This window comes from Pelophylax lessonae (assembly GCF_965119305.1).
Source record: "Pelophylax lessonae genome assembly, chromosome: 2".
Taxonomy (NCBI): Eukaryota; Metazoa; Chordata; class Amphibia; order Anura; family Ranidae; genus Pelophylax; species Pelophylax lessonae.
Window position 1 is genome coordinate 635,740,791 of NC_138769.1, and position 24,635 is coordinate 635,765,425.

At 45.5% G+C, this 24,635-nt stretch overlaps 1 protein-coding gene across 1 annotated transcript in view; it reads left to right on the forward strand.

Moving 5' to 3' along the window:
• The window catches only part of LOC309547281 (cilia- and flagella-associated protein 337-like), a gene marked incomplete at its 5' end in the record, with an annotated part of 246,937 nt that overhangs the window by 60,480 nt on the left and 161,822 nt on the right, over positions 1 to 24,635 (forward strand). The window contains one exon of the mRNA XM_082247111.1: positions 8,826 to 8,891. Coding sequence (XP_082103237.1) covers positions 8,826 to 8,891 — 66 coding nt within the window. The remainder of the gene's footprint in view (positions 1 to 8,825; positions 8,892 to 24,635) is intronic.

The window sequence follows — 24,635 nt, forward strand, 5'->3', positions numbered from 1 at the left end:
AGCAGTACCACTCTGTGAACGTCCAATTAGTGTGTGACGCCAAACAGCGCATCATGAGTGTCAACACTGGTCACCCAGGGTCGTGCCATGATTCCAGTATGTTAAGAACAAGTACTCTGTACGAGGTGTTTGAAAGTGGACAAATGCCCGAAGGGTGGCTTATTGGTAAAGTATTTTGTCTTAACAACATAAACTGTAAGATTACATAGACATAGGAATAAGCTACATCGGTGTACACCCTGATTTAAGCAAAGCCTACCTAAAATGGATGTGTTATTAGTTGTCAGGCTGTTCACACACAACCAGATCAGCAGCTTAGCAGCTCACAAAAGAAAGATTTGCAAAGTTGTCTTTGAGTCCAATGAAGGTGGTTAACCAATGTGTAAATGGTGTCCTCTAGCCACCCAAAGAAAACCTACAAATGATTCCAATGGTATTGCCATATCCCCAAAGTACTTTGCATAAGTGAGTCAATATTGGTTTCCTCACTCTAGTTGCAGATATATTCCAGAAGTAAGACCTAGGCTAATGTAATAGGAACAGAATAGGGGCCAAGTTGTAACTTGCAAGAGAAACCCACCACTTTGTGTGTCCTTTTTCCCATTTGTATTAGTGATTTAGGCAGTTAGACAGAGTTGAGATGTTTCATATGATTTTTTGCAAACAGACGAGCAGGTTGTTTAGTAAAATGCCTAATTGTCTCCCATTTTGAGGAGTCATCTAAAGTCACATGATATGAATAACTAATGTATATTTTTCTTATTTTTCAGGGGATGCTGGTTACCCGCAGCTGACGTGGCTGATGGCTCCAATCAGGTACCCCCAGGGCCCAGCAGAGAGGAATTACAACAGGGCCTTGCGGAGAAGCCGGAGTATCATTGAGTTGACCATAGGTCTTCTCAAGTCCCGGTTTCTCTGCTTGGCCCGGCCTGGGGGTGAACTCCTGTACTCTCCTACAAAGGCTTCCAAGATCATCCTGGCGTGCTGCGTGTTGCACAACATGTGCGTTGCCCGGGATGATTCTTGGGAGCTGACGGAGGAGAGGGAGCCAGAGGTCCGTCAGCCGGCGGCCCCCAGGCGGCGGAGCACCGCTGCCGGTATGGCCACCCGGAATACCCTGGTTGCTAGCCACTTTACATGTAAGTACTGTAACCGGTCAAGATAGGGCATGTGTATTAATTAGCTAGTTAGCAGAGGTGCCACTCACAGGGAGACAGAGGGTGATTATCATCTGCCAATGACACTTGCCATTGTAGATAAAGTGTAGTCAACATTGGTAAAATTGTGTTACTTGAGCAAAAACATGCACCTCTAACCATAAACATGTTGGTATTGTGAATAGTGTAAAGGGCTGAGAAGAGCTGGCAGGTGTTTATTTGTGTCTATGCCACCTGTGTAGTTATTGATAACATGAACGGCTGCTTGGTATCTTATGGTGTTGTAATTTTCCAGAACATCAACATCTTGGAATCATGGCACGTACCATGGGAAGCCTGTGGTGATGGGCTGTCTGGCGTCACAGGTGTGTATTCAAATGTTTACATTAATGATTTCTGGTTTGTGTAAGTTGGCATAAAATGTGTTATTTCACTCGTGATGTCGAAATTAAATGAAGTTCAGAATGAAGCAAACAGGCATTAAGATGTGATTTTCATAATGAAATGTCTTATCCTTTGTTTTATTTTTCCAGGAGTGGTACTGCTTGCGGGTGTAGGTGGTAGAAACCCACCTTGATGGACTCCACTCATTTTCTTTTGTGGTCAGTGGATATTTGGTAAGGCACATGGCCAATGACCAACATGAACACCCTGGAACTTCGAAAGTGGCTTGGAAGCTGCCCAGCAACCTTGCCATGCCTGTCCCCTATGAGCTGGTAGAGGTGCAGAATGGATTCTGAACTCTGCCGGAAGTTGTGGAAGACATCAGAATCCCGTAGCCATGGAGCAAAGATCGTGGTCTGGCGCTGTAAAGGCACACGGACTGGAGAGTGACAATATTCTTTTGCTGCATCCCTCCTTCTGCTGTCATTCTCAAATAAATAAATACATTAGAATTGAACATGTGTTTTTTTGTTTTGTGTGGGTGCCTACAGACAAAAGGGCCATCCACACTGTAAGATTTAGAGAAGACTTTATCCTTCCGATTGACATTTTCTATGTAGTGCAAGGGCCTGCCTGATTGCATCCAAATTGAAAGTGTTGAGGTTTGAGCTTCTATTATATGGTTTGGTTAAGTCTACAGGAAAAAGTCTAGACAAATTGTTAGTGTATGGCCCATTAAGCTGCCAAGGCCGGAGTTTTGCACTTTGCATGCTGCTTGTACTGGTGATGTGAGGGGTTGTAATGTAGAGTAGGGATGTGACAGTGTTGTGTTGAGGTGTGAGGCAAATGTAGTGTTGGACTATGAGGGCCTGTGTTGTTGAAATATGGAGAGAGTCCAATATCAGACACCTATGTTTATTGGTCAAGAAATTGTAAGAACCATGGTAAATATGTAAAGAATTGCATCTCGATAAAACTAGGACCACACTCATAAAATCAAAATTGTGTTGTTTCCATTGATGTGCTTGAAATTTGGGTAGGACACCCCCCTCCCCCCCCAAATTCAAGATAGTTTAAAAAAACTGTTTAAAAAAATGAGAGTGAAAAGAGATCCCAAGTGTAGTGATGTGATTTGAACCCATGACGTTGTGAACTGCAGTGAAGTTGCAAAGCACTTAGCTATTGTGCAGAATAAAGCTGTATGGTGGAAAAAAGGGAGTGTGTTAAGGCTAAAAAGCACATATAGCTAAAGAACTAAACATTGTATGGAATGTGGGAAGAAGACCATGGTAAAATTGTGAGGTTTCATCTTGCCCTGAAGTAGGGTAGGGGTTTGGTCACTTGCCTTTGGTACTTTCCTTCATAAGATCGATTCGACACACAGACAAGATCAAAAAAACACTTAAAATGGTGTAAGCTTGCAAGCGCTTCTGAGTGTAACATTATTTAGCAATATATATGATGTAATCCGTTCCATTTTAGCAATATAAACAAAAAAAGAAAATAAAAAAAGTAGGTGGAGATGGTAAGCCTCGAACCTACAGCAGAGGGAGATGAATTACAGACATGTGATGTGTGCACTAATCCACTAGCCCACATCGCTATGTGAAACTGCTATAAGCAGGAAGACATAAGTTTGCGAATTGGCGAAGCCGCGATCGTAAGTGAATCCCGCTGACGGCGGAATTCATTATTGCTGTTTTACTCGCCAATTCGCCGCAGCGCCAGTTAATTGATTTGAACGCGGCGAAACTGAAACACGTCATAGATGTTTGAAGCTGCAGTTTCTTTAAATCCGGCCCCCCATATCAACCAAAGATCCACACAAAAACACATAAAACAAATGCTATAAATTAAGCTGACATTCAGTGAGTGAAATAATTGTTTGATCCCCAAGCAAAACATGATTTAGTACTTGGTGGAGAAACCCTTGTTGGCAAGCACAGAACTAAGACGTTTCTTTTAGTTGGTTACCAGGTTTGCACACTCCTCAGGAGGGATTTTTGTCCACTCTTCTTTACAGATCTTCTCTAAATCCTTAATGTTTCTTATCTGTTACTTGGCAACTCGAAGTTTCATCTCCCTCCATAACTTTTCTGAAGGATTAAGGTCTGGGGACTACCTAGGCCACTCCATGACCTTAACCGGTTGCCGACCGCCGCACGACTATATACTGCGGCGGTCAGCCCCGGCCAGGCAGAGTGACGTATCGGTACGTCACTCGCCTGTCACTGACTTGCGAGCCTATAGCGAGCGGGCGCGCGCCCGCCGAGGCGCGCGCCCGCCGCGGCTCGTTCACAGGCAAGTCAGTGCGTGTGACCGGCGGACTCGATGTCCGCCGGCCACACTACGATCGCTCCTGTGAAGGGAGAAAGACAGAGCAGCTTGTGTAAACAAGCTGCCTGTCAGTTCTCCCTGTGTAAAAGTAAAGATCTGACCGTTCTACTATGTAGAACGGTTGATCTTTGCTTTTACACCAATAGCAATGTCCCTACACAGTAGAAAGCACGCCCCTAGGACACACTTAACCCCTCCCTTCCCAATAAAGTTAACCCCTTCCCTGCCAGTGTCATTTTTGCAGTAACAGTGCATATGTATAGCACTGATTACTGCAGTAATGTCACTGGTAACCCCAAAAGTGTCAAAAATGTCAGTCAAGGGTCCGATCTGTCCGCCGCAATGTCGCAGTACCGAAAAAAAAATCGCAGATCGCCGCCATTACGCGTTAAAAAAAAAACACCAAAAATGACAAAAATCTTTCTCTTTGTTAGTAAACGCGATAACTTTTGCGCAAACCAATCAAAATACGCTTTTTGCGATTTTTTTTACCAAACATAGGTAGCATAAAACAAATTGGCCGAAAAATGTTAAAAAATTTTGATTTTTACTTTTTTTTTTGGGGAATTTCATATAAAAAAATGTGAAAAATATTGTTATTTTTGCAAAATTTACGCTCTTTTTTTGTTTATAGCGCGTGATCAAAAAATCGCACAGGTGATCAAATACCACCAAAAGAAAGCTCTGTTTGTGGGAAAAAAAGGACGTCAAATTCGTTTAGGTACAGCGTCGCACGACCGCGCAATTGTCCGTTAAAGTCACGCAGTAAAAAATCGCAAAAAAACCCCTGGTCCTTTAGCAGCCAAATCCTCCGGGGCTTAAGTGGTTAATGTGCTTCTTTTTGAGCCACTCCTTTGTTGCCTTGGTGGTATGTTTTCGGGCATTGTCATGCTGGAAGATCTATCCATGACCAATCTTCAGTGTTATGGCTGAGGGAAGAAGGTTCTCATGCAATATTTTACAACACATGGCCCCATCCATTGGCCTCTCAATGCAGAAAGTCGGCCTGTACCTTTAGCAGAGAAACAGCCCCAAAGCACAATGTTTCCTCTGTGCTTGACTGTAGAGATAGTGTTCTTAGGCTCATAGTCAGCATTTTTCTTCCTCCAAACACAGCCAGTCAAGGTAATGCGAAAGACCTTAATTTTGGTCTCATCTGACCACAGCACATTCTCCCAATCATTTAGATGTTCATTGGCATGAGTGTACATGTGTCTTCTTGAGGAGGGGGACTCGCCGTGTTTGGAGGAAGAAAAATGCTGACTATTACCCTAAGAACACTATCGCTACAGTCAAGCAGGGAAGTGGAAACATTATGCTTTGGGGCTGTTTCTCTACTAAAGGTAAAGATCGACTTTGCTGCATTGAGGGGTCCAAAGGATGGGGCCATGTATTGTAAAATATTGGATGAAAACCCTCTTAGCCAGAACACTGGAGATGGGTCATGGATGGGTCTTCCAGCATGACAATGACCCAAAATATCCCGGATCCCTTTGACCTTCTGGAGTAGCCCCCTATCTTAGGCAGACCCCTGGGCAGTTTCGAGTACTCACAACACTGTTTTTCCTGGAAACTTCTGCCCAGCAGCTCCACTCGGTCAGCAACACTATGGATCACTTCCTGCAGCCCAGCTTAACCTCCGGTCCTCTAGGCCGACTGCCCAGGACACCCTCACTTGTTGCTCTAACAGGAGGAGAGACAGCCATCAGCCTCCTCCTGGGACTCTGCTTCCCACCAAAGACCCCCTGTCACATGCTCCCCTCAGACTTATATCCAATCCCAGGGTGCATTGCGGCAAACTCCACCCACTGAGACAGCTATAAGCCCTGGTGCGCCATTGGCCAGGTTTCCTCCACTGTCCAATAAGAGCCCTCATTGGATACAGTGGGGAGACTTCCCAGACTCAACAGACCACACCTGGAAACACATGACAGCCTAACTGACTGAATCAGGCCCCCCTGATAAGCAGACAGGGCCACATATATGCTTTTCCTAGCACCCACCTAGAAGGGTGCTACATACATATAGGCTGTAACTCCAGTATTAAAAATTCTAATTGCTGCAGTATTAAAAAACCATGTGCTGGCAGCATTGGGGAAGTCAAAATGCTGTTTTTACACACAAGCATCAGCCCAGCTCTACAACTCTGAAAACTGCTCTAATCAACAGCACTGATCATGAAGCAATGTATGTAGATTCGTCCAGGCTGCACAATCTTCCCCATATTGTCTCAAATGTGACCATTTACTATGATTGTCATGGTGCCGACCTAACCTTAAGCTTCTTTCACCTGGGCCTAGCTGCTGACTTGCAATCCAAGGTGGATCGCACTGTGAACAGTGGTTCCATCCATTGTCCAAAATGTGGTACATTTTCTAATGGGCAGCACAGTGACTACCTACCTGTGTGGGTTTTCTCCAGGTACTCCAGTTTCCTCCCACGTTCCAAAGACATGCTGGTAGGTTAATTGGCTCCTGTGTAAATTGGCCCTAGTATATGTGTGTATAAATGTCAGTTAGGTACTTTAGATTGTAAGCTCCTTAAGGGCAGGGACTGATGTGAATGTATAATAAATATGTAAATTGATTTAGAAAATTAGAAAAGTATTTGACCCAAGCAAATCTTTGGGTTTTTAAACATTGCTGCAGCATCTAGCTGATAAATAAAAGTAAAAAAAGACATACACATTACAGTATAAACAATCTGACTCTAATACAGTTATACAATATTGCCCCTTTCACATTGGCATTGTCAAGCTGCAAAGGCAGGAGGTTAAGACACATTTTTACCTCTACTCAGCTGTCTGTCAAAACCAATGGACTCCGGACAGCCCCATACACAAACATAGAGCATGTTGCATTGAACAGGACGGCTACACCTGGCACTGCACCCCATAGAGCTGAATGGGGCCTTGCTGCAACCATGTCCAATGAACCCAGTTGTGATGCAGAGAAGAGCGATTTCAGTGTGAAATCATTCTTCAAACAGGTGTGTGGGAGGCAGCATATTCTCTGCCAAATGCCTGCTAACCGCAGGCCAGCCACTGTTCACAGTGCGATCCACATTGGATTGCAAGTCAGCAGCTAGGCCCAGGTGAAAGAAGCCTAAGGTTAGGTCTGCACCATACAGTTGTGACAGCATGTACACATTAGCATACGTTTGCATGTTGCATTTAGGGCACGATTTTCATTTCAGTAGGTGCCCTACCCTTGAAAAACATGAAAAAAAAGTCCCTCACCCTTTTCCAATATTGTGCTGCACCAAACAACATAGTGTTGTGGTACCATGTGGTTTGGAGTATTCCAAAATGCGCACATTAGCAGATGTGTGGGGGTGCCATTAACAATTAACGACACCGCTGTCTGTCTGCTAAAGCACGGCACGTTTCTGTGCGTGTCAGGAAAGCGCCCGATTTTGTGTGTGTTCCAGACATGCACAAGTCGCGGACCTAGCCTTACAGGGTTCAATTGGGTTTTAGGTAAGTGACAAACACATTAAAGCACAACTCCAGCTAACACTTTTAAGAACATACAGCAAATGTTTTTTTTCTTTTGACAAAAAGGCTTAAAACCATGTAAATAAATATTTACCGCTATAATCAGCTGTAGCAGTGTTATATGGCTCGCCCCAGTTCCTCTAACTGCCGCTTTTGCTGGACAGCTTGTTCTGTGGAAAAAATATGACTCTAGTCTGCTGGCAGGTAATAAACTATCTTACAGAGGAGCCTCAGAATAAAAAAAAAAAAAAAAAACTGCTGTCTATGGTTTGGTTCACACTAGTGCGATTTCAGATGCGACTTGAGTCACACAGAATTGCATGATAAGGGAAATCATGTTGTTTTCAATGGTGCCCATTCACATCAATTTAACTCAGCACGGATCGATTTTGGAAACGTTTCCTGTACTACTTTGGTGTGATTCCAGTATGAATTTAGCCCCATATACAAGTATACAAACTAGGCTTTGACTGATTATCGGCACCACCGATATGTCAGGGGCCGATATGCACTTTCCCGATATATCGGAATCAGCCCCTGAGGTTACCGATATTGCCGATATTTCGGGAAAGTGCTGTACTGGAGTGATGCCTGCAGCTAGAGGCATCACCCCGGTACCGGCGTCCATAGCCGACGGTCAGCCGTCTTGTAATGACAACCGATGCGGCTGAGAAGCCGCTCGACTGTGATTACAAGGAGCAGGAGTGGACGTCCCCCCCCCCTCTGCCGCCTTCCGCGGCTCGCCCGGGTCTCCCTTCCCACCGGTAGACCCGGGCATCCTACCTGCACGGCCGCCGAAGACCCGATCAAAGCCACATTCGGCTCTGATCGGTCTCCAAGTAAAAACATCATGACATCACTTCCGGGTACTCGGCACCAAATTAAAAAAACTGACAGCATTCAAAACAGCCAAACGTGGCGTTTTGAATGCTTTTCAGTGCCGAGGAGGGGTTTGGGGTCTTTTAGACCCCCAGATCCTTCCACAAGGAGTACCTGTGAAAAATAAAAAAATAAAATGTTTTACATGTCCGAAAATATTGGCTGAAATCGTCCGATACCGATATCCAATGACCAAAATATCGGTATCGGCATTAAAAAAATTATATCAATCGATCACTAATACAAACCTTATCAAAGTTGCATCCAAGTAGTACTACATAATCGCACTAAAAGTGGGATCAAAATCTCAGCAGTGTGAACCTAGCCCTAATGCTATTGACAGACTGCATTATACATGCAATTTTTATTTTATTTTGACCATACTTCCACTTCACCCGTTTTTTCCCCATAATCCCCTGCTGCATATTTTTTACAATTTGCTCCCCTTTCCAGGCATCAAACAGAGAGTAAGCGTGGGAAAATAGTTGTGTAGAGCGATGTAAGACTTGACATCTAGTTAAGAAATACTGGTATTTTTTCAATGTATATAAATTGAACTATTTCTATTTCAGAATGACGTGCAGATTGAAAAGCTGTTTATGAAAATCGATTTTACTGCAACAGGAAAAATTCTGTGGGTAAGTACTACATACCTTTCTCAACCTGATAAGGAATTGTACAACTTGGGTGGTCCTTTTGTTAACTCTGATTCTCCAAAGTGGCTGAGCGCAGGAAATACCACTTACCTGTAAACCATCTAATCCTTCTTCAATGTTAGATTACGTACAGAACATTCACACAAACCAAACGCCTTTGGCAGTCTTAATGCATTAACGTACAATAATGATTAAAGTGAAAGAAAATCCTAACTAAAGCTATTTAAAAAAAATGTTCCCTCTCCCTCTTCTCCAACCTATCCTGCCTAACCTGTAAAAAAAAAGATCTGTGTACTTACCTATTTTAACCCACTCTGGTCTATTCACATGATCCTGCAGCTCTGGCTCAGCATGCTCAACAATGGCTGGGTATTCTGGGGGCTGTGATGTCATCGATGGGTTCCCACAGTCCAGCTGTTGTCAGCATCCCCTCCTCCCCCCTGCAGCAGCTGCTTACTGACACAGGGGAGCCAGGTGACCAGACCGGAGCGGGTTAAAAAAATTGTTGAGTATAGAATTTTATTTTTTTAAATTTTTTTTATACAGATTAGGCAGGATAGGTAGGGAACGGACATTTTTTAGGCTCCGTTCACATCTAGGCGTTTTGGGGCGTTTTTGGGGAGTTTTTCTGCTCTAGGATCAGGTCTCAAAACGCCCAACAAGACAAATCCTATTCATTTCAATGGCCCCTGTTCACATCTGAGCGTTTTGACGCTGTGAGCAAAATGCCCAACGCTCATAAAAGTACATGAGCTTCTTTTTGGGCAGATTACAGGCGTTTTCCATTGGTCTCCATTCAATCTAAAAACGCCTGCACAAAAAACGCCTGTAAAAATGCCTGTAAATCGCTGTAAAATCGCGGTAAAAAACGCGCAAAAACGCTACGCTCAGGTGTGAATGTAGCCTTAAGAATAGATAGTGTTAGGCATTTCTTCCACTTCAATGTTCCCCCCTCCCTTACCCGCTTTCTAGAGTACTCTATGAATCAGCTTTGGTATGACCTGACACAGAAAATTATACTTACTACTATACTACTGAGAAAATGCATCTTGAGCAAACCTACCATTAAAATTAGTAGGGAATTCTCTGTCATCCTCTCTGCACCGGCAGCACAGGAAAGTGGTTGTATTTCTAGGCAAAATAAATTGTGCTTATTTTAAATTTTAAGGTTTTCTTTAGTTGATTATCATGCACTTACAATTTCTTTAACTGTAAGTATCACTAGAGTAATTAGGCAAGGGTCCAATTTCCATGATTAACCCAAAAGTGTAATTTGCAGATTAACCACTGGAGGGAGCTTTGGGTTCTGTGAGGTTTATTGCTGAAGTAAAAGAATTAAAGAGACCCTCTTACCAACTTTACAAAATGTTGGTAAAAGCAAAGAAAAAATTAAGTACGTTATATGTTTACTTGCAGCATTTTTCATTTTCATAAAATAATTTTATTCACCTGTAATGTGCCTTGCAGGGGAACTTGATGCCTCCAGGAAGCGTCAGTTCCCCAGCTCAGCCACAGTTCCCCCTCCCCTTCGGTTACATCATAGTCTATCTACTGTCTGTGCTGGCCCAGCAGCTCCATCCCTCCCTGGGGGAAGGAGTGAAGAGCAATATTATGAAGTTTAACTTTTCTGTGTGCTCAAGAACAGCGCTCTCTCAGCTCTTTTCCTCCTCACAGGGCAGATAGATAGCAGCAGGAGCCATGGGCTCCTGCTGTATCATTTGAATGCTGTGACAAAGTAGTGGGGGGCAGTGCCAAGCCACACTGTCTGTGTCAATGGACGCAGACAGCTGCAGGTGTGCCACAATAGGAAACAGCTTCTAATGGTGGCACAGCCAGGAGCTCTTCTTGGGGACCCGAAAAGAGAAGAATAAGGGCTTCTCTGTGCAAAACCATGTTTTTTTTTTTTTTGTTTTTTGTTTTTTTACTACCAATTACAATCACTTTAAGGCAAAACTTTACATTTTGAAAGGAACTTTATGCAGTCAATTATCTCTTTGCTATGGCAAAACAATGAAAGCCATTTTAAAAACTTTTTTTTGTATTGTGTTGCACAGTGGCGAAATTAGACATTTTTTTTTAAAATCTGAGGACGTTTTTTTAATATACTAGAGAAGCTGGAATGCACGGGTTATTTTTTGGACTGGTCATGTAAAGGTGAACTAACCCATTAAAACCAGCAAAAATGGAAAAGGCAATATACAAAGCAATACAAAGCTTCACCAATACAATCTCCAGCTAGGTAACGCAAAAAACTGTTTCAACATTTCAAAGGTTAAAAACGGGTTAAAATATTACCCTAAATATTTATTTTTTTCTATGTATGTTCACATATGTTTCTTTTTTAAATCATAGTCATTCTTTTTATGTTTATTTTCATAAATCATATTTATCTATTTTTTCCATCTAAAGTACCTGGTTGATCCTACCAACACTTTCTTTCTTCTAAACTGACCCCCAAAGTACAGAGGCTGATCTGTTCTTGCATGGTCAGTGTTGATCCTATGGCTGGGAAACCAAAAAGAAACAAATCACCGCTCTGAAAGCAGCCAGCTGTGCCGGATGGATCCCGAGCAACTGTGGCAGTCCTGCAGGAATGGGTGCTCACCAAGGTCCGCAACCTGAGAAGTCCATGTAAGTAGAAAAGAAAGTGGCACTTCCAGACCCAGGAACTTGGAAACTTGAGTTTTATTCTTCAAATCAAAGGTACAACATCAGACAGGAACACAAGACAAACTGGACAGCAGACGCGTTTCACATCTTGTGCTTATTCATTGCTCATCATGATGAATAAGCACAAGGTGTGAAACGTGTCTGCTGTCCAGTTTGTCTTGTGTTCCTGTCTGATGTTGTACCTTTGATTTGAAGAATAAAACTCAAGTTTCCAAGTTCCTGGGTCTGGAAGTGCCACTTTCTTTTCTACTTACATGATCCTATGTCTGGCCATTCAGAGTCACAGGATACTGTGCAGACACACTACATGCCTGTATTGGGTAGTATTTTCAGCAACCTCTGACCAATCACAGTCTGCCAATTGAAAACGCAGCCTGCTCTAGTACAGCCTCCATTCTGCCTGATTCTGAACAGATTATGGAATACAAGCACACTATGTGTCTGCACAGTGTCCTGTAATCCCGCCACCCACTATCAGGAAGAAGAGATGCATGGTCACATGCAGTGGCGGCTGGTGGTCCATGGGCCAGGGGGGGGGGGTGTAGTCAGACAGACCGCACCATAACCCCCCCCCCGCGGCCACACCAGGCCGCACACCATACCCCCCCCCCCCCTGGGACTACAGCGAGACAGGAGAGAGGGGTGACAGGACAGGGGAGACAAGAGACAGGACAGAAACCCCCCCCCCCACTCACCCTGCCTGGATGCAGCAGCAGGCGGCTTTGGCTTCTTCCCCCTATCTTCTGCGTCTCCTCCCTCCTCCTCCATGCCCAATGGCATGGCTTCTCTTTTTGGCCATTCGGGAAATGGGTCTCAAAACTCGCTTCCTGATTGGCCAGGAGGAGGATCTGTGTGACAATAGCGATTTTTCATTTGCTATTGTCACACAACTGGGTGGGCTCGGGGCGCCCACGAGCCCACCGGTTTTTTTTTAGCCTGTGAGAGCCTCTGGTTAAAAAAAAACCCCATTGAACTCCATGCGTCCGGGGCCCCAAATGTAGATTAGGGGGCCGGATGCATGGATAGGGGGGGCGGCGCCCCTGCGCCCCATATACACCAGCCGCCACTGGTCACATGATTGCACATTTTAACCTTAAAAAAAAAAAAAAATCATTTTTGAAACTAAGCAAAAGTGGTTATGGTGCCTGCATAGTTATACCTGTATTTGAAAGTGTCACATTATTTCTCACAACTGCTTTAGGAAACTATGCAGACTACTTTAGCAAGTATATTTATGAACTTCTTGCGAACAAACTTTTTAAATAGTTTTTTTTTTTCAGTTCTGCTTTAAGCTTGACACAGATATTCTTACAGAGCAAAAGAAAAACGATTCCTATTACAGTCATGACCTAATTTTAAGGATTGAAATAGTCCATTAAATGTGTCCTCTCCTAGAATTGCTGTGATAATATGTGGAGCCCCTTCACTTTTACACTTTTAATTATCCAGACAAGTATCTCTTTCCAGCAAGATTATATCTTGCCAAAAAGAAAGCATTGCAGTGACAGCCTTGGAGTTCATTCTGCCGTTCACACATAATGATCTGTCTGTTTAATTTGGAGCAGTGTGAATGCTTCGGCTATAATCGCCTCTTTGCTGGTAGATGTGACAAAACAATGCAAAAGATAGTTAAATCTCTCACTGATTTTTATTGATCTGAGGAAAATTTGTGAGAACTCCACATTTACAGACAGTAGAAAATAGAGTTTTCTGGTTACTAATGAGAGCTCATCGGCTCATAATGTAAGTTATGCATGTTTCCTAAATGTGTTAACATTGACCTCACTTGTTTCATTTCCCTGCAGTAGAAAATGTAATAAAGGAGACTGTCTACTGTTTTTTTTTAATATACTTTCATTTTTAATGTTCAGGGTTTTAAGTAAAATACATGTGATTTATTTTATCAGCCAGGTAAATTTAAAATATTGTAAAAGAAAATGTCTGCACTGTCAGGTCACCTGTGGCCAGGTGACAACTGCACCCTGTTGGAGGCAGGGGCGCAGCGCAAGGTAGTGAACCCAATAGCAGACTGCTGCAGATGGACCGGAACGTGAGCCCAAGATTCCCCAGGGTGCGGAGTCTAAGACCCAGCAGGTGTTCACCAGAGCCTCTAGTGGTGAGGATGGACTTGGCTGCAGCTGGGCCCAGGTCGCGGCCCCTGGGGTCCCCCAGGTCACGCTCCGTAGGGAGAGAAGGGAAGCAGCCACTCAGGACACACAGAATGGTGATTGGTAAGCCGAGGTCGGGCTAACAGGCAGACAAGGGTAGTCAAGTTACAGGCCAAAGGTCAGGGTAACAGGCAAACAGGAATAGTCAGAGACAAGCCAAAGTCGGTACACAGAAGAGTAGTTCAAGCACACGGCAAACAGGAAACCAACACTGTTGAACAGCCCAGCAGACCTGCAGTGCACTGGTTAATATAGACTTCCTGTGATGACCTGGGTGGGGCAGGAACAGGAAGGAGAGGTGATAAAAAAGGAACCATAAGTGCAGCCTGACCTCTAATACAGACATGATGGGACAGGTAAGCTTGCCAAACTATTGCAAGTCCATGACAGTACCCCCCCTCTTATGAGGCCTCCCCCTACCCCACCTGGGCCCGGGTTTAGAGGGAAAATTCAGATGAAACCTTTTTAACAGACGAGGTGCAAAGACCTCCGATGCAGGAACCCAAGACCTCTCCTCAGGACCAAAGCCTTTCCAATGAACAAGGTACTGAAGAACGCCTCTACAGAGTCGGGAATCCAGAACTTGACTGACCTCGTATTCCTTAGGAATGGGCAAAGGCATGAGGAGACCAGCAGGAGCTGGTGTGGAGGATTTGGACTGAGCACAGACATGACAAGCCTTGACATAGTCTTTGACCTCCGAGCAGAGAATCTTAGCTCTTAGCTCAGTGGGGACAAAGGTCTTACCAGGAGGAATTTTTTAGTCCAGGGTGGTAGAATGGGCAACATTGCATGAAGTTGGGATGATCGGCTTAGGTTCAGGAGTGGACTCCTTGTCCAAAGTGTCAAAGGACCTGTGGGGAGGAAGCACCTCAGCTGATCTCTAACAAAACACATCCCGGTAATCGCTGTATGCAGCGGGAAGGTCAGAAGATACCGATGTGGTAGCAACCGGAAGTCTCTCCTTTGGAGTCATCTTGGAAAGGCATGACGAGAGACATGAGGGGCCCCAAGCCAGGATTTGCCCAGATACCCAGTCCACATGGGGAGAGTGGAGCTTTAGCCAAGGAAGGCCCAATACAATGGGAGTAGAGCCTTTGGGTAGGATGAGAAAGGATATCCACTTCTGGTGGAGAATCCCTACCGACATCCTAATAGGTAGTGTCTGGAAGCGAATAGGGCCCCCTGGAAGAACAGTGCCATCAATTGCCGAGACTACTAACGGCGTAGAAAGGGGTGAAAGGGCGAGCTTCATAGAAGAAGCAGTTCTCCAGTCCATAAAGTTGCCGGCAGCCCCAGAATCCAGATATGCAAGGGTCGATTGGGGAGAAGTGCTTACATGAGGGGACACAAGAAGAAGAAGACGGGAAGGCGATGTTTCTGGGTCCAATATTCCACCTTCTAAATTTATTACCCGAGCGTTTCCCGGGCGAAGTGAGCAGGAGTCACGAAAATGGCCCTTGCCTCCACAATAGAGGCATAAGCCCAAAGTTCTGCGCCTAGCATGTTCTTCGGGGATTAGTCTGGTCCGGCCCAGCTGCATAGGTTCCTCAACAGGCAGAGGATGCTCCGCGGAACGAAGTAGTGAGGGGAGCTCAGACGGGCTAGGACCTAGGGAGTGCTGACATCTTTTTTCTATGGGCTGCATAGGTTCCCCAACAGGCAGAGGATACTCCACGGGACGAAGTGAGGGGAGCTCAGGCTGGCTAGGACTGAGGGAGTGTTGGCGTTTTTTTTCTATGGACCTCTCCTGAAAACTAATATCAATCTGGTTGCATAAGGAGATGACATCGTCCAGACCGACGGGAATGGTTCTTCCCGATAATTCGTCCTTCACTCGGTCAGAGAGACCCTGCAAAAAGGTAGCGACTAGGGTCTTATTGTTCCAGCTCAATTCAGCTGAGAGGATATGGAACTGGAGAGCATATTGTCCCACTGAATGGGATTCTTGGCGGAGACGTAAAAGAGCACTTGCCGCTGAAGAAACCCGAGCCGGCTCCTCAAAGATGTTACGAAAGAGGTTTAAGATGTCGGACAGGTTGGAAACTACTGGATCATTCTTCTCCCATAGGAGGGCAGCCCAGGCTAGAGCTTCACCGGAAAGGAGGGAAATAATATAGGCTACCTTTGCCCGATCTGACCGGAAGTTTTGCGGCTGAAGCTCAAAATGGATGGTGCATTGGCTAAGAAACCCCCTGCAGGCCTTGGAGTCTCCAGAAAAACGGATTGGAGGAGGTAATTGCAGCGAATGTGAATCTGCGACAGGCGTGACAGGCCCAACCACTGGTTGCTCTTGGGGTTGCGGATTCAGGGTTCCCAACGAGGTCTGAAGCTGTTCAAAGTGGGAAGCCAGATCCTGTAGGAATCGCATCACTTGAGTCTGATTAGCTTCTTGCGTCTCGAGTCTGCGAACTAAGCCCTGTAATGGATCGTCTGGAGGGTGCGGCACGTCGGCCGGGTTCATGGCTGTTTTATCAGCCAGGTAAATTTAAAATATTGTAAAAGAAAATGTCTGCACTGTCAGGTCACCTGTGGCCAGGTGACAACTGCACCCTGTTGGAGGCAGGGGCGCAGCGCAAGGTAGTGAACCCAATAGCAGACTGCTGCAGATGGACCAGAACGTGAGCCCAAGATTCCCCAGGGCGCGGAGTCTAAGACCCAGCAGGTGTTCACCAGAGCCTTTAGTGGTGAGGATGGACTTGGCTGCAGCTGGGCCCAGGTCGCGGCCCCTGGGGTCCCCCAGGTCACGCTCCGTAGGGAGAGAAGGGAAGCAGCCACTCAGGACACACAGAATGGTGATGGGTAAGCCGAGGTCGGGGTAACAGGCAGACAAGGGTAGTTAAGGGACAGGCCAAAGGTCAGGGTAACAGGCAAACAGGAATAGTCAGAGACAAGCCAAAGTCGGTACACAGAAGAGTAGTTCAAGCACACGGCAAACAGGAAACTAACACTGTTGAACAGCCCAGCAGACCTGCAGTGCACTGGTTAATATAGACTTCCTGTGATGACCTGGGTGGGGCAGGAACAGGAAGGAGAGGTGATAAAAAAGGAACCAGAAGTGCAGTCTGACCTCTAATACAGACATGATGGGACAGGTAAGCTTGCCAAACTATTGCAAGTCCATGACATGCACTAGTTAAAAAAAAAAAAATTGTTATCAAATACTTACCGCGATTTTCCTTTCCTGATTAACTCCATGGCAGCACACAGATGGGTAAGCCCCATTCTCACTCCTACCTCGTAGGACCCCCTACTTCATAAAATTTGAGGCTGATCCAGTCAACATGTTCTATGTACTAGACTACTTGACTTTAAATGGTCCTTTCCTGTCATGGAGTTATTTAGGAAAGAAAAATTGCGGTAAGATTTTTAAAACCATTTTCTATTTTCCTGACTAACTCCATGGCAGCACACAGATTCAAACTAGACTGGGTAGCAAGATCCAAATCAGAGTAGGATTCTTTAACTAACAAACTTTAACACCAAAAAAAAAAAAAAAAACTGAAAAAAGGATGCTAGCTTGCCTCCACAGTGAGTCATAAAGGTATTAGTGGAGGACCACGTCACCCACATGCTCCTGGAGATGGCCTGTAGTAAATTGATGCTGTAGCAATTACCAGCTAGAAACTGATGACAACACAAGTCAAAGCATATATCATCAACACATCATGGTTCCTGGATTGGCATTTTGTTATCGCTTCCACAAGAGACAAGCTATCACGTACCTGGTGGAGATTGTAGAGGGGGCTTATCTTGCACCTCCTGTCCAACACCCCTGGTAGAGATGACAGGTAGTGTAGGACACAGAGTGGCACGAGGGCTGGTATAGTAGGTGGCACCAGCTGAGGCTTGACAGGAAGCCGATGGCAGTGGATCACCAGACGGGCACCTGGAACTTGAACTCCATAGGCACATTCCAACCAACAAAACACGACTTGGACAAAAGTCGGACGATCGGTCGGCCGATAATCGTTGCGTGTGTACGAGGCTTTATAATCAGCAATGTAAATTAACAATGTTTTCTTCCCTCTGACTTTGCCAAAAGAAGTTACAAAGAGATGGCTTTAATCTCTAATGAAGCCAATGCTTTTGAGTAAGCTTGAAGTAGTCTGGCATCCTGCAAATGGGACTAGTCATCCTAAGTAGTCCTACCTGCTGGGAGAACAATATTTGAATCAGGCAGAACACAGAAAGGGGTTCCTTGTGGCTTAACTTCTTGATCTCTGCAAATCTCCTGGCAGGAGGTAATAGCAAATAAAGAGGCTGTCTTCATGGATCACTGTTATTTTAATTGGACTGAAAGTGAACCCATCTGTAGGTAGCAAGAATTTGAGAGCAAGTGATAGATCTCATTAAGTCTTGGCTTTTACTGGAGCCTAAAATGCAGTACCCCATTAAGGAATAGAATGAGTATAGGGTAATTACCCCAGAGACATTTGAGAAGACCTATGTCTGGAATCCTGTGCAGAGATAGAATCCACTTGAAGAAGCCTGGTTGTGGAGACCTCTTGAGTTCTCCTGGAAGTTCTAAATTCTTGCCATGTAGTTTGATAAAATGTGGAAGAGACTCCTCTTAGCCCTTGTCAACTCTACCTCTCAGAAGACTAATGGCGCTTTTCCACTGCATGGAACCGAACGGTTCGGCTCGCTTTTGTGCTTTTCCACTGCTGGTACCGCATGGTACGGTGTAGGAACGGTTCGGTACGGTACGGTACGGCGGCGCTTTTCCACTGCATGGAACCGAACGGTACGGCTCTCAAAAACAGTACCACCTCGATTGTGGTTCCAAGAGGTACCATACCCGGTACCATATCCCACAATCCTTTGCATGCAGTCACTACTAGCCACTGATTGGTCAGAGAATCGTTGTTATCTCACCCACTTAACTTTAGTACTACTTTAGTGGAAAAGCAAACCATACCGTACCGTACCGAACCGTTCCAACACCGTACCATGGCTCCAGGTTCCGACCTGCCTTAATGTAGTACACCACTGTTATATTTTCCAGCCTCATCAAGACTGAAAAGCATACTGCAAGATGACAAAAAGCAAGCACAAAGCTGGCCAGAAATCTGCAATGTTTGTGATGACTACCTTAATAAGGATTTTTTATTGACCTTGGACCACTGTCTGGAAACTGAGATGACTTTCTACTTGGTGTCTGAAAGATATGAATAGTTTGGTACATGTCCACTGTTGGAGAAAAAACCCTATAAAAGGTTGTCTCCTCCACTGAGCCCTCTCAAGACAGGGACAGGAGAGACCATGGTTCTGATAATCATTAGGCATGCAGGCACTGACAGGCAAAGAAAGGAATGCCAGGACAATTCAAAATCTTATCACCGGTCTGTTCTCTAGCAGCAGAAAAAGGCATACTTCTGAACCATCATTAGGCTCCTAATTACCCAAGGACTGTGTAGGGGTCAGACGATCCAGTTATTTGTTCATTAACGAGCAAAACACCTGTTCTAAAACCTCATCTGCTGCGATTGAAATGATTATCCCCTGTTGCGGGAGCAAGTAACTCTTTTCGGCAGGATCTGAGACTAGAAGGGTGAATGACCTTTCAAATATAGCCTGCTGTGCTTGCCCTGAGGGCCCAAGCATCCAAAATTAAGGCTGTACCCATGTTGAAAGAGGAACAGCCAAGCTCTCTTGAGACATGTATGGGTGGAACAATCCCTAAAATACAAAGAAGCATTCTTGCATGGACCTTTTTTGTTGACTTCCTGGTTGATGTGTTGGCGTTCTAGTTTTTCCAGGATTCCTAGTCCAGACTGCAGAAACTAACCTATCTGGAGTGGAAATGGAAACTGACTCTTGAACTGCAGTCCCCTCTACCTCAACAGACATTTAACTTGAAGCAGGAAACCAGACTAACCACAATCACAGATCCTTGCTGCCAGTTTAAACTTCACCTTCTATGAGCAATGCAGTGAATGAGTACTTTCTTGAAGGACGCAACATCTTTTAAAAGTAAAGTCATCCAACTGACCAATCTTATAAGGGACACACCAACTAAAAGGGTGATTGCAAATATTGGATACCTTCCTCTTCAAAAGGGCATAACTTTGACATTCTGCTTTTTTGCTCCATTATAAAATGAGCTTTTATTTCAGTCAACATGGAGAAATTGCAAAGCCATCTTTTGAGGCACATGAAATACTTCCACTGCTTTTCTTCTTTCTTAAGGCATCTCACCAGCCTTACAAAGGGAGGGATCAAAAACCGGGCAAAGGTTATCCTCATTCACATCTTCCAGTTTGGAGTCTGAAGAGGATTGATTGGCTTGAGCAAATATACTGTTTTTGGAAGGAAAACTGGACATTACCATAATAGATGACCCTTGCACAAGGTGAGTTCAAACAACTCATTTAGAGTGGCTTGACCAAACAATTTTGTTCAGCATCATGCTAATCACTGACTGAACAAAAAGCATTCATAAAGTCATGCTCAATCTGCATCTTTGGAAGAGCCAAGGGTTGATTTGCCTGAGAAGGCTCAGAAACTAGTTGGCTGGTTCTGGAAGGAAAACATCATCTTAATTATTGACTGCTTAAACAAAGCAGAACTCTTAAAGTCCTGTTCATCCACATCTTCCTCTTTGGAAGAGTCTGAAGAGGAATATTTTGCCTGGGAAGACTGCTCATTGCTGGAATATAAAACCCTGTCACAGGATGAGCAGAAACATCTTCCTTTAGAGCAGTGGTTCTTAACCTTGTTGGAGGTACTGAACCCCACCAGCTTCATATGCGCATTCACTGAACCCTTCTTAATTGGAAAAGTAAAATATGATTTTATGAGTCTAGTCTCGGGTGGGGAACTGCGAGAAAATAAAGTGTTGTTTACAGAACTGAATTAAACGTATCATACAAAGTAAAATGTACAGAGGTCAGTAGTATGTAGGGCAGCGTACAGAGGTCAGTAGGCTGTAGGGCAGCGTACAGAGGTCAGTAGGCTGTAGGGCAGCGTACAGAGGTCAGTGGGCTGTAGGGCAGCGTACAGAGGCCAGTAGGCTGTAGGGCAGTGTGCAGTAGTGAGTAGTTTGTAGGGCAGTGTGCAGTGGTCAGTAGTCAGTAGTTTGTACGTTAGTGTACAGTGCTCAGTAGTTTGTAGGGTAGTGTACAGTGCTCAGTAGTTTGTAGGGCAGTGTAGCTAGGTCAGTAGCATGTAGGGCAGTGTATAGGGATCAGTAGTTTTTAGGGCGGTGTAGAAAGGTCAGTAGGATGTAGGGCAGTGTACAGAGGCCAGTAGCATGTAGGGCAGTGTATACGGGTCAGTTGATTGTAGGGAAGGATAGAGTGGTCAGTAGGCTGTAGGACGGTGTACAGAGAATAGGGCAGAGGACAGGACAGAGGATAAGACAGTGTACAGGGATCAGTAAAGCCACACACCAGGGGGCTGGGAGGGCACACACCAGGGGAGGGTCAGGAGGGCACACACTGGGGGGGGTCAGGAGGGCACACACCGGGGGGTTATGAGGGCACACACCAGGGGGTTGGAAGGGCATACACTGGGGGGAGGGTCAGGAGGAGACACACTGTGGGGGAGGGTAGTGAGGGCACACACCAGTGGAGAGTCAGGAGGCCACACACTGGGTGTCAGGAGGGCACACATCAGTGGTTGGGAGGGCACACACTGGGGGGGGGGCGGTTTGGGAAGGCATACCATGGGGTATCAGGAGGGCACACACTGGTGGGGGGGGGGGGGTGGGAGGGCATACCATGGGGTGTCAGGAGGGCACACTGGGGTGGGGTTGGGAGGGCATACCATGGGGTGTCAGGAGGGCACACACTGGGGGGAGGTGTTGGGAGGGCATACCATGGGGTATCAGGAGGGCACACACTGGGGGGGTTGGGAGGACATACCATGGGGTGTCAAGAGGGAACACACTGGGGGGGGAGGTGTTGGGAGGGCATACCATGGGGTATCAGGAGGGAACACACCAGGGGGCATTCACAATGCTTATTGAGCTAAATGTAAAGGACATGCATTTCCATTTGTCAGCTAACAGCACCTCTATGCTAAGCTGCAGTAACTCAGCAGACTTAGCATAAAGGTGCTTGCAAACTAATCCACCATGTACAGCTAGCTGAGCCTACCTCCAGGAACATTCACTCGGCTCCCTCTGCTCAGCTGCTCACACTTCCCTCTTCCAGGCGGGCGCGATCTCCGTGGTCAGGTACATCCCCATCCCGCCCACTCAAACAGCAAGCAGCCTGCAGGAGATAGGCTGGAAACCTGCTGGGGGAGATACAGGGGGCAGAGCGTCAAGTGCCTATGTGTAATGGCTGTGAGTCGTCCCGACCGCAGCTCTGATTTCCCGGGGGGGGGGGGGGGGTTGGCCTCACAATCAGTAATATTTTCTCGGGGGGGGGGGGCAATTGCCCTGTTGCCCCCCTGCCGAACCCCTGAGACTGACTCACCGAACCCCTGGGGTTCGATCGAACCCAGGTTAAGAACCACTGCTTTAGAGTGTATAGACCACATGTTTAAAAAATGTTACAGCCTGTTAGGTGTTGTCAACTTTATCTCTGGCTTCTTGAACAAAGCAGGATTTATACAGTCATGATCGTGTGCATCTTCTCTTTGGAAGAGTCTGAAGAGAGTTAATTTGCCCACAGGGTGAATAGAAACAACACCATTAGAGTCTATTGAGTGTTTAATGTGATAACCTGTTAGTTGTCATGTGTAGCCATGGACAGGTCAGGGTGCCCATGCTGACCTGTATACACAGCCAAAAGTGTATACAATGGGAATGTGAGAATCAGAACTGGACCACAGAAGAAGGTGGCTAGTTTGATGGATTCCAGAATGGTTTGAGGAACACAGCAATGGGTTTGAGGCGTTGACTTGGCCTCCAAATACTCCAGATCTCAGTCCAATCGAGCATCTGTGGGATGTGCTGCTAAAACAAGTCCAATCCATTGAGGCCCCACCTTGCAACTTACAGGACTTGAAGGACCTGCTACTTAAAATAAAAAAAGAAAATAGTTCACTGCGACATTCACCTTCTCTCCAGTGCTGCCTTTATCTGTCTTGTCCATGGTCCTCTTCTGAGTCGAATGACGCCTAACTTCAACAAACTCAATTCCTTTGAATCCGGGCCATCATGTCAGCCTGTGCCCACAGTACAGGCACCGAATGGCTCTCACATTTCAGTATTTGAACAACGTTATATGAAGCAGTAAGGACCCTCAACTGCTGAAGCTGGACTAGAAGAATAACCTGTGTCACCTCAACAGCAGATTTGCTGGCTGGATCTCGTGGTGAAAATAAAAGAAAGCCAAAAAGAAAAAAGAAAACAAATGCAGCCATTATATCTAAGAATCAGAAAGCTGTAATATAATGTTTGCTTTTGGGGTTAACACCGCTTTAACACAGACTAAAGCCTCGTACACACGCAACGATTGTTGGACGACCGATCGGCCGTCTTTTGTCCAGTGTTGTTGTGTTGGTTGAAATGTGCTCCAGACTGCACATGAATTTTCTCGGCCAACAACAACCAACTTCAGAAGTGATGTCATGTGCTGGTTTACTTTCCGTGTGCTTTTTCTTCTCTGAGCATGCCCAGTCTTGCTCATCTGATTTTTGTCTGCCGAAATCTGTACTGACTGATGGAAAATCGGCCGTTCTGTTGACGGCCAACAAAAATTTTATAGCATGCACACCAGATTGTTTTCGGCCGAAAAGTCGTAGTCTGTTGTCGGAAGCATCATACTAACAAGCCGACAATCAGCCGATCGGACGTTGGACGAAAATTCACGGCCAACAATCGTTGCTTTAATTCCCGTTGCAGCCACTCGCTTACAATATTGCAGTCTGATCAGAGGGGAAGGGGAGACTGAGGAAATGCTTCCACCTACCTGCAGAAGACTGATGACAGCACCTCAGTCTCAGTGGTGTATTTTGGTTTTGTGCTGCCCTAGGCAAGACTAAAATTGGGCGCCCCACCTATGTAACTTAGCCCCACTCCTTTTTTAATGGATGTGGCTCCCTCCAAAATTTAAGGACTACAAGTCCCAGCATGAACCCCTGAGATCTCACGAGAGAGGGGGTGGGTGAGGGAGGGTTGAGAGAGTGAGAGGGGGGGTGAGAGAGCAAGAAAGGGGGGATGAGATAGAGAGGGGGATGAGAGAGAGCACGAGAGGGGGGATGAGAGAGAGAGGGGTGAGAGAGAGAGAAGAGGAGTGAGAGAGAGAAAGAGGGGGGGTTGAGAGGTGGCTCTAGCAACCAGTGGCCAATAGAGACTCAGGTGGAGGGGGGGGCAGTTTCTTTGCTGCCCCCCTGCAAAGTGCCGCCCTAGGCCTAGGCCTTGTTGGCCTAGGCCAAAATACAGCACTGCTCAGTCTAAGCAAAGTCAGTTGCTTGGAGTTCAAGTTTTTCTACTATTGCAGTATATTTTGGCATTGTAGAGATGCTGACTTGTGAAGCTGCTACTTTAATGTCTGTGTGCTTTCTCATTTGGCGGTGAAGCAAATATTTTCCAAGTGCATCATTTTATTGAGACTAATCATCAGAAATGAATGTGAGAAGAGGTGCTGTGAAAAGCGCTAGGATACAGGTTCACACCAACAGTAAATAATCAATATTGAGCAATCCTGATTCTTGTAGGATCAGACAATGGATTTCTCTGCAGAAACCTTTTGGCGGGGGGTCATTAGGTTGTAAAGGATACTAGCAAGTTGGATATTTTTGGGGGAATGTTATTCCCCTGAGATAAGCACATCAACCAGCAGTTCACATCATTATTCATCAGAAGATTCTGTTTTCCAGTTTGTGCAGATATGAACTTCTTACAAACCTATCCTCAAATCAATAAGAATCAGCGGGAGATGTAACTAGCGTTTCCATCGTACCGTCACATCTCCCAGCGAAGAGGTGATTA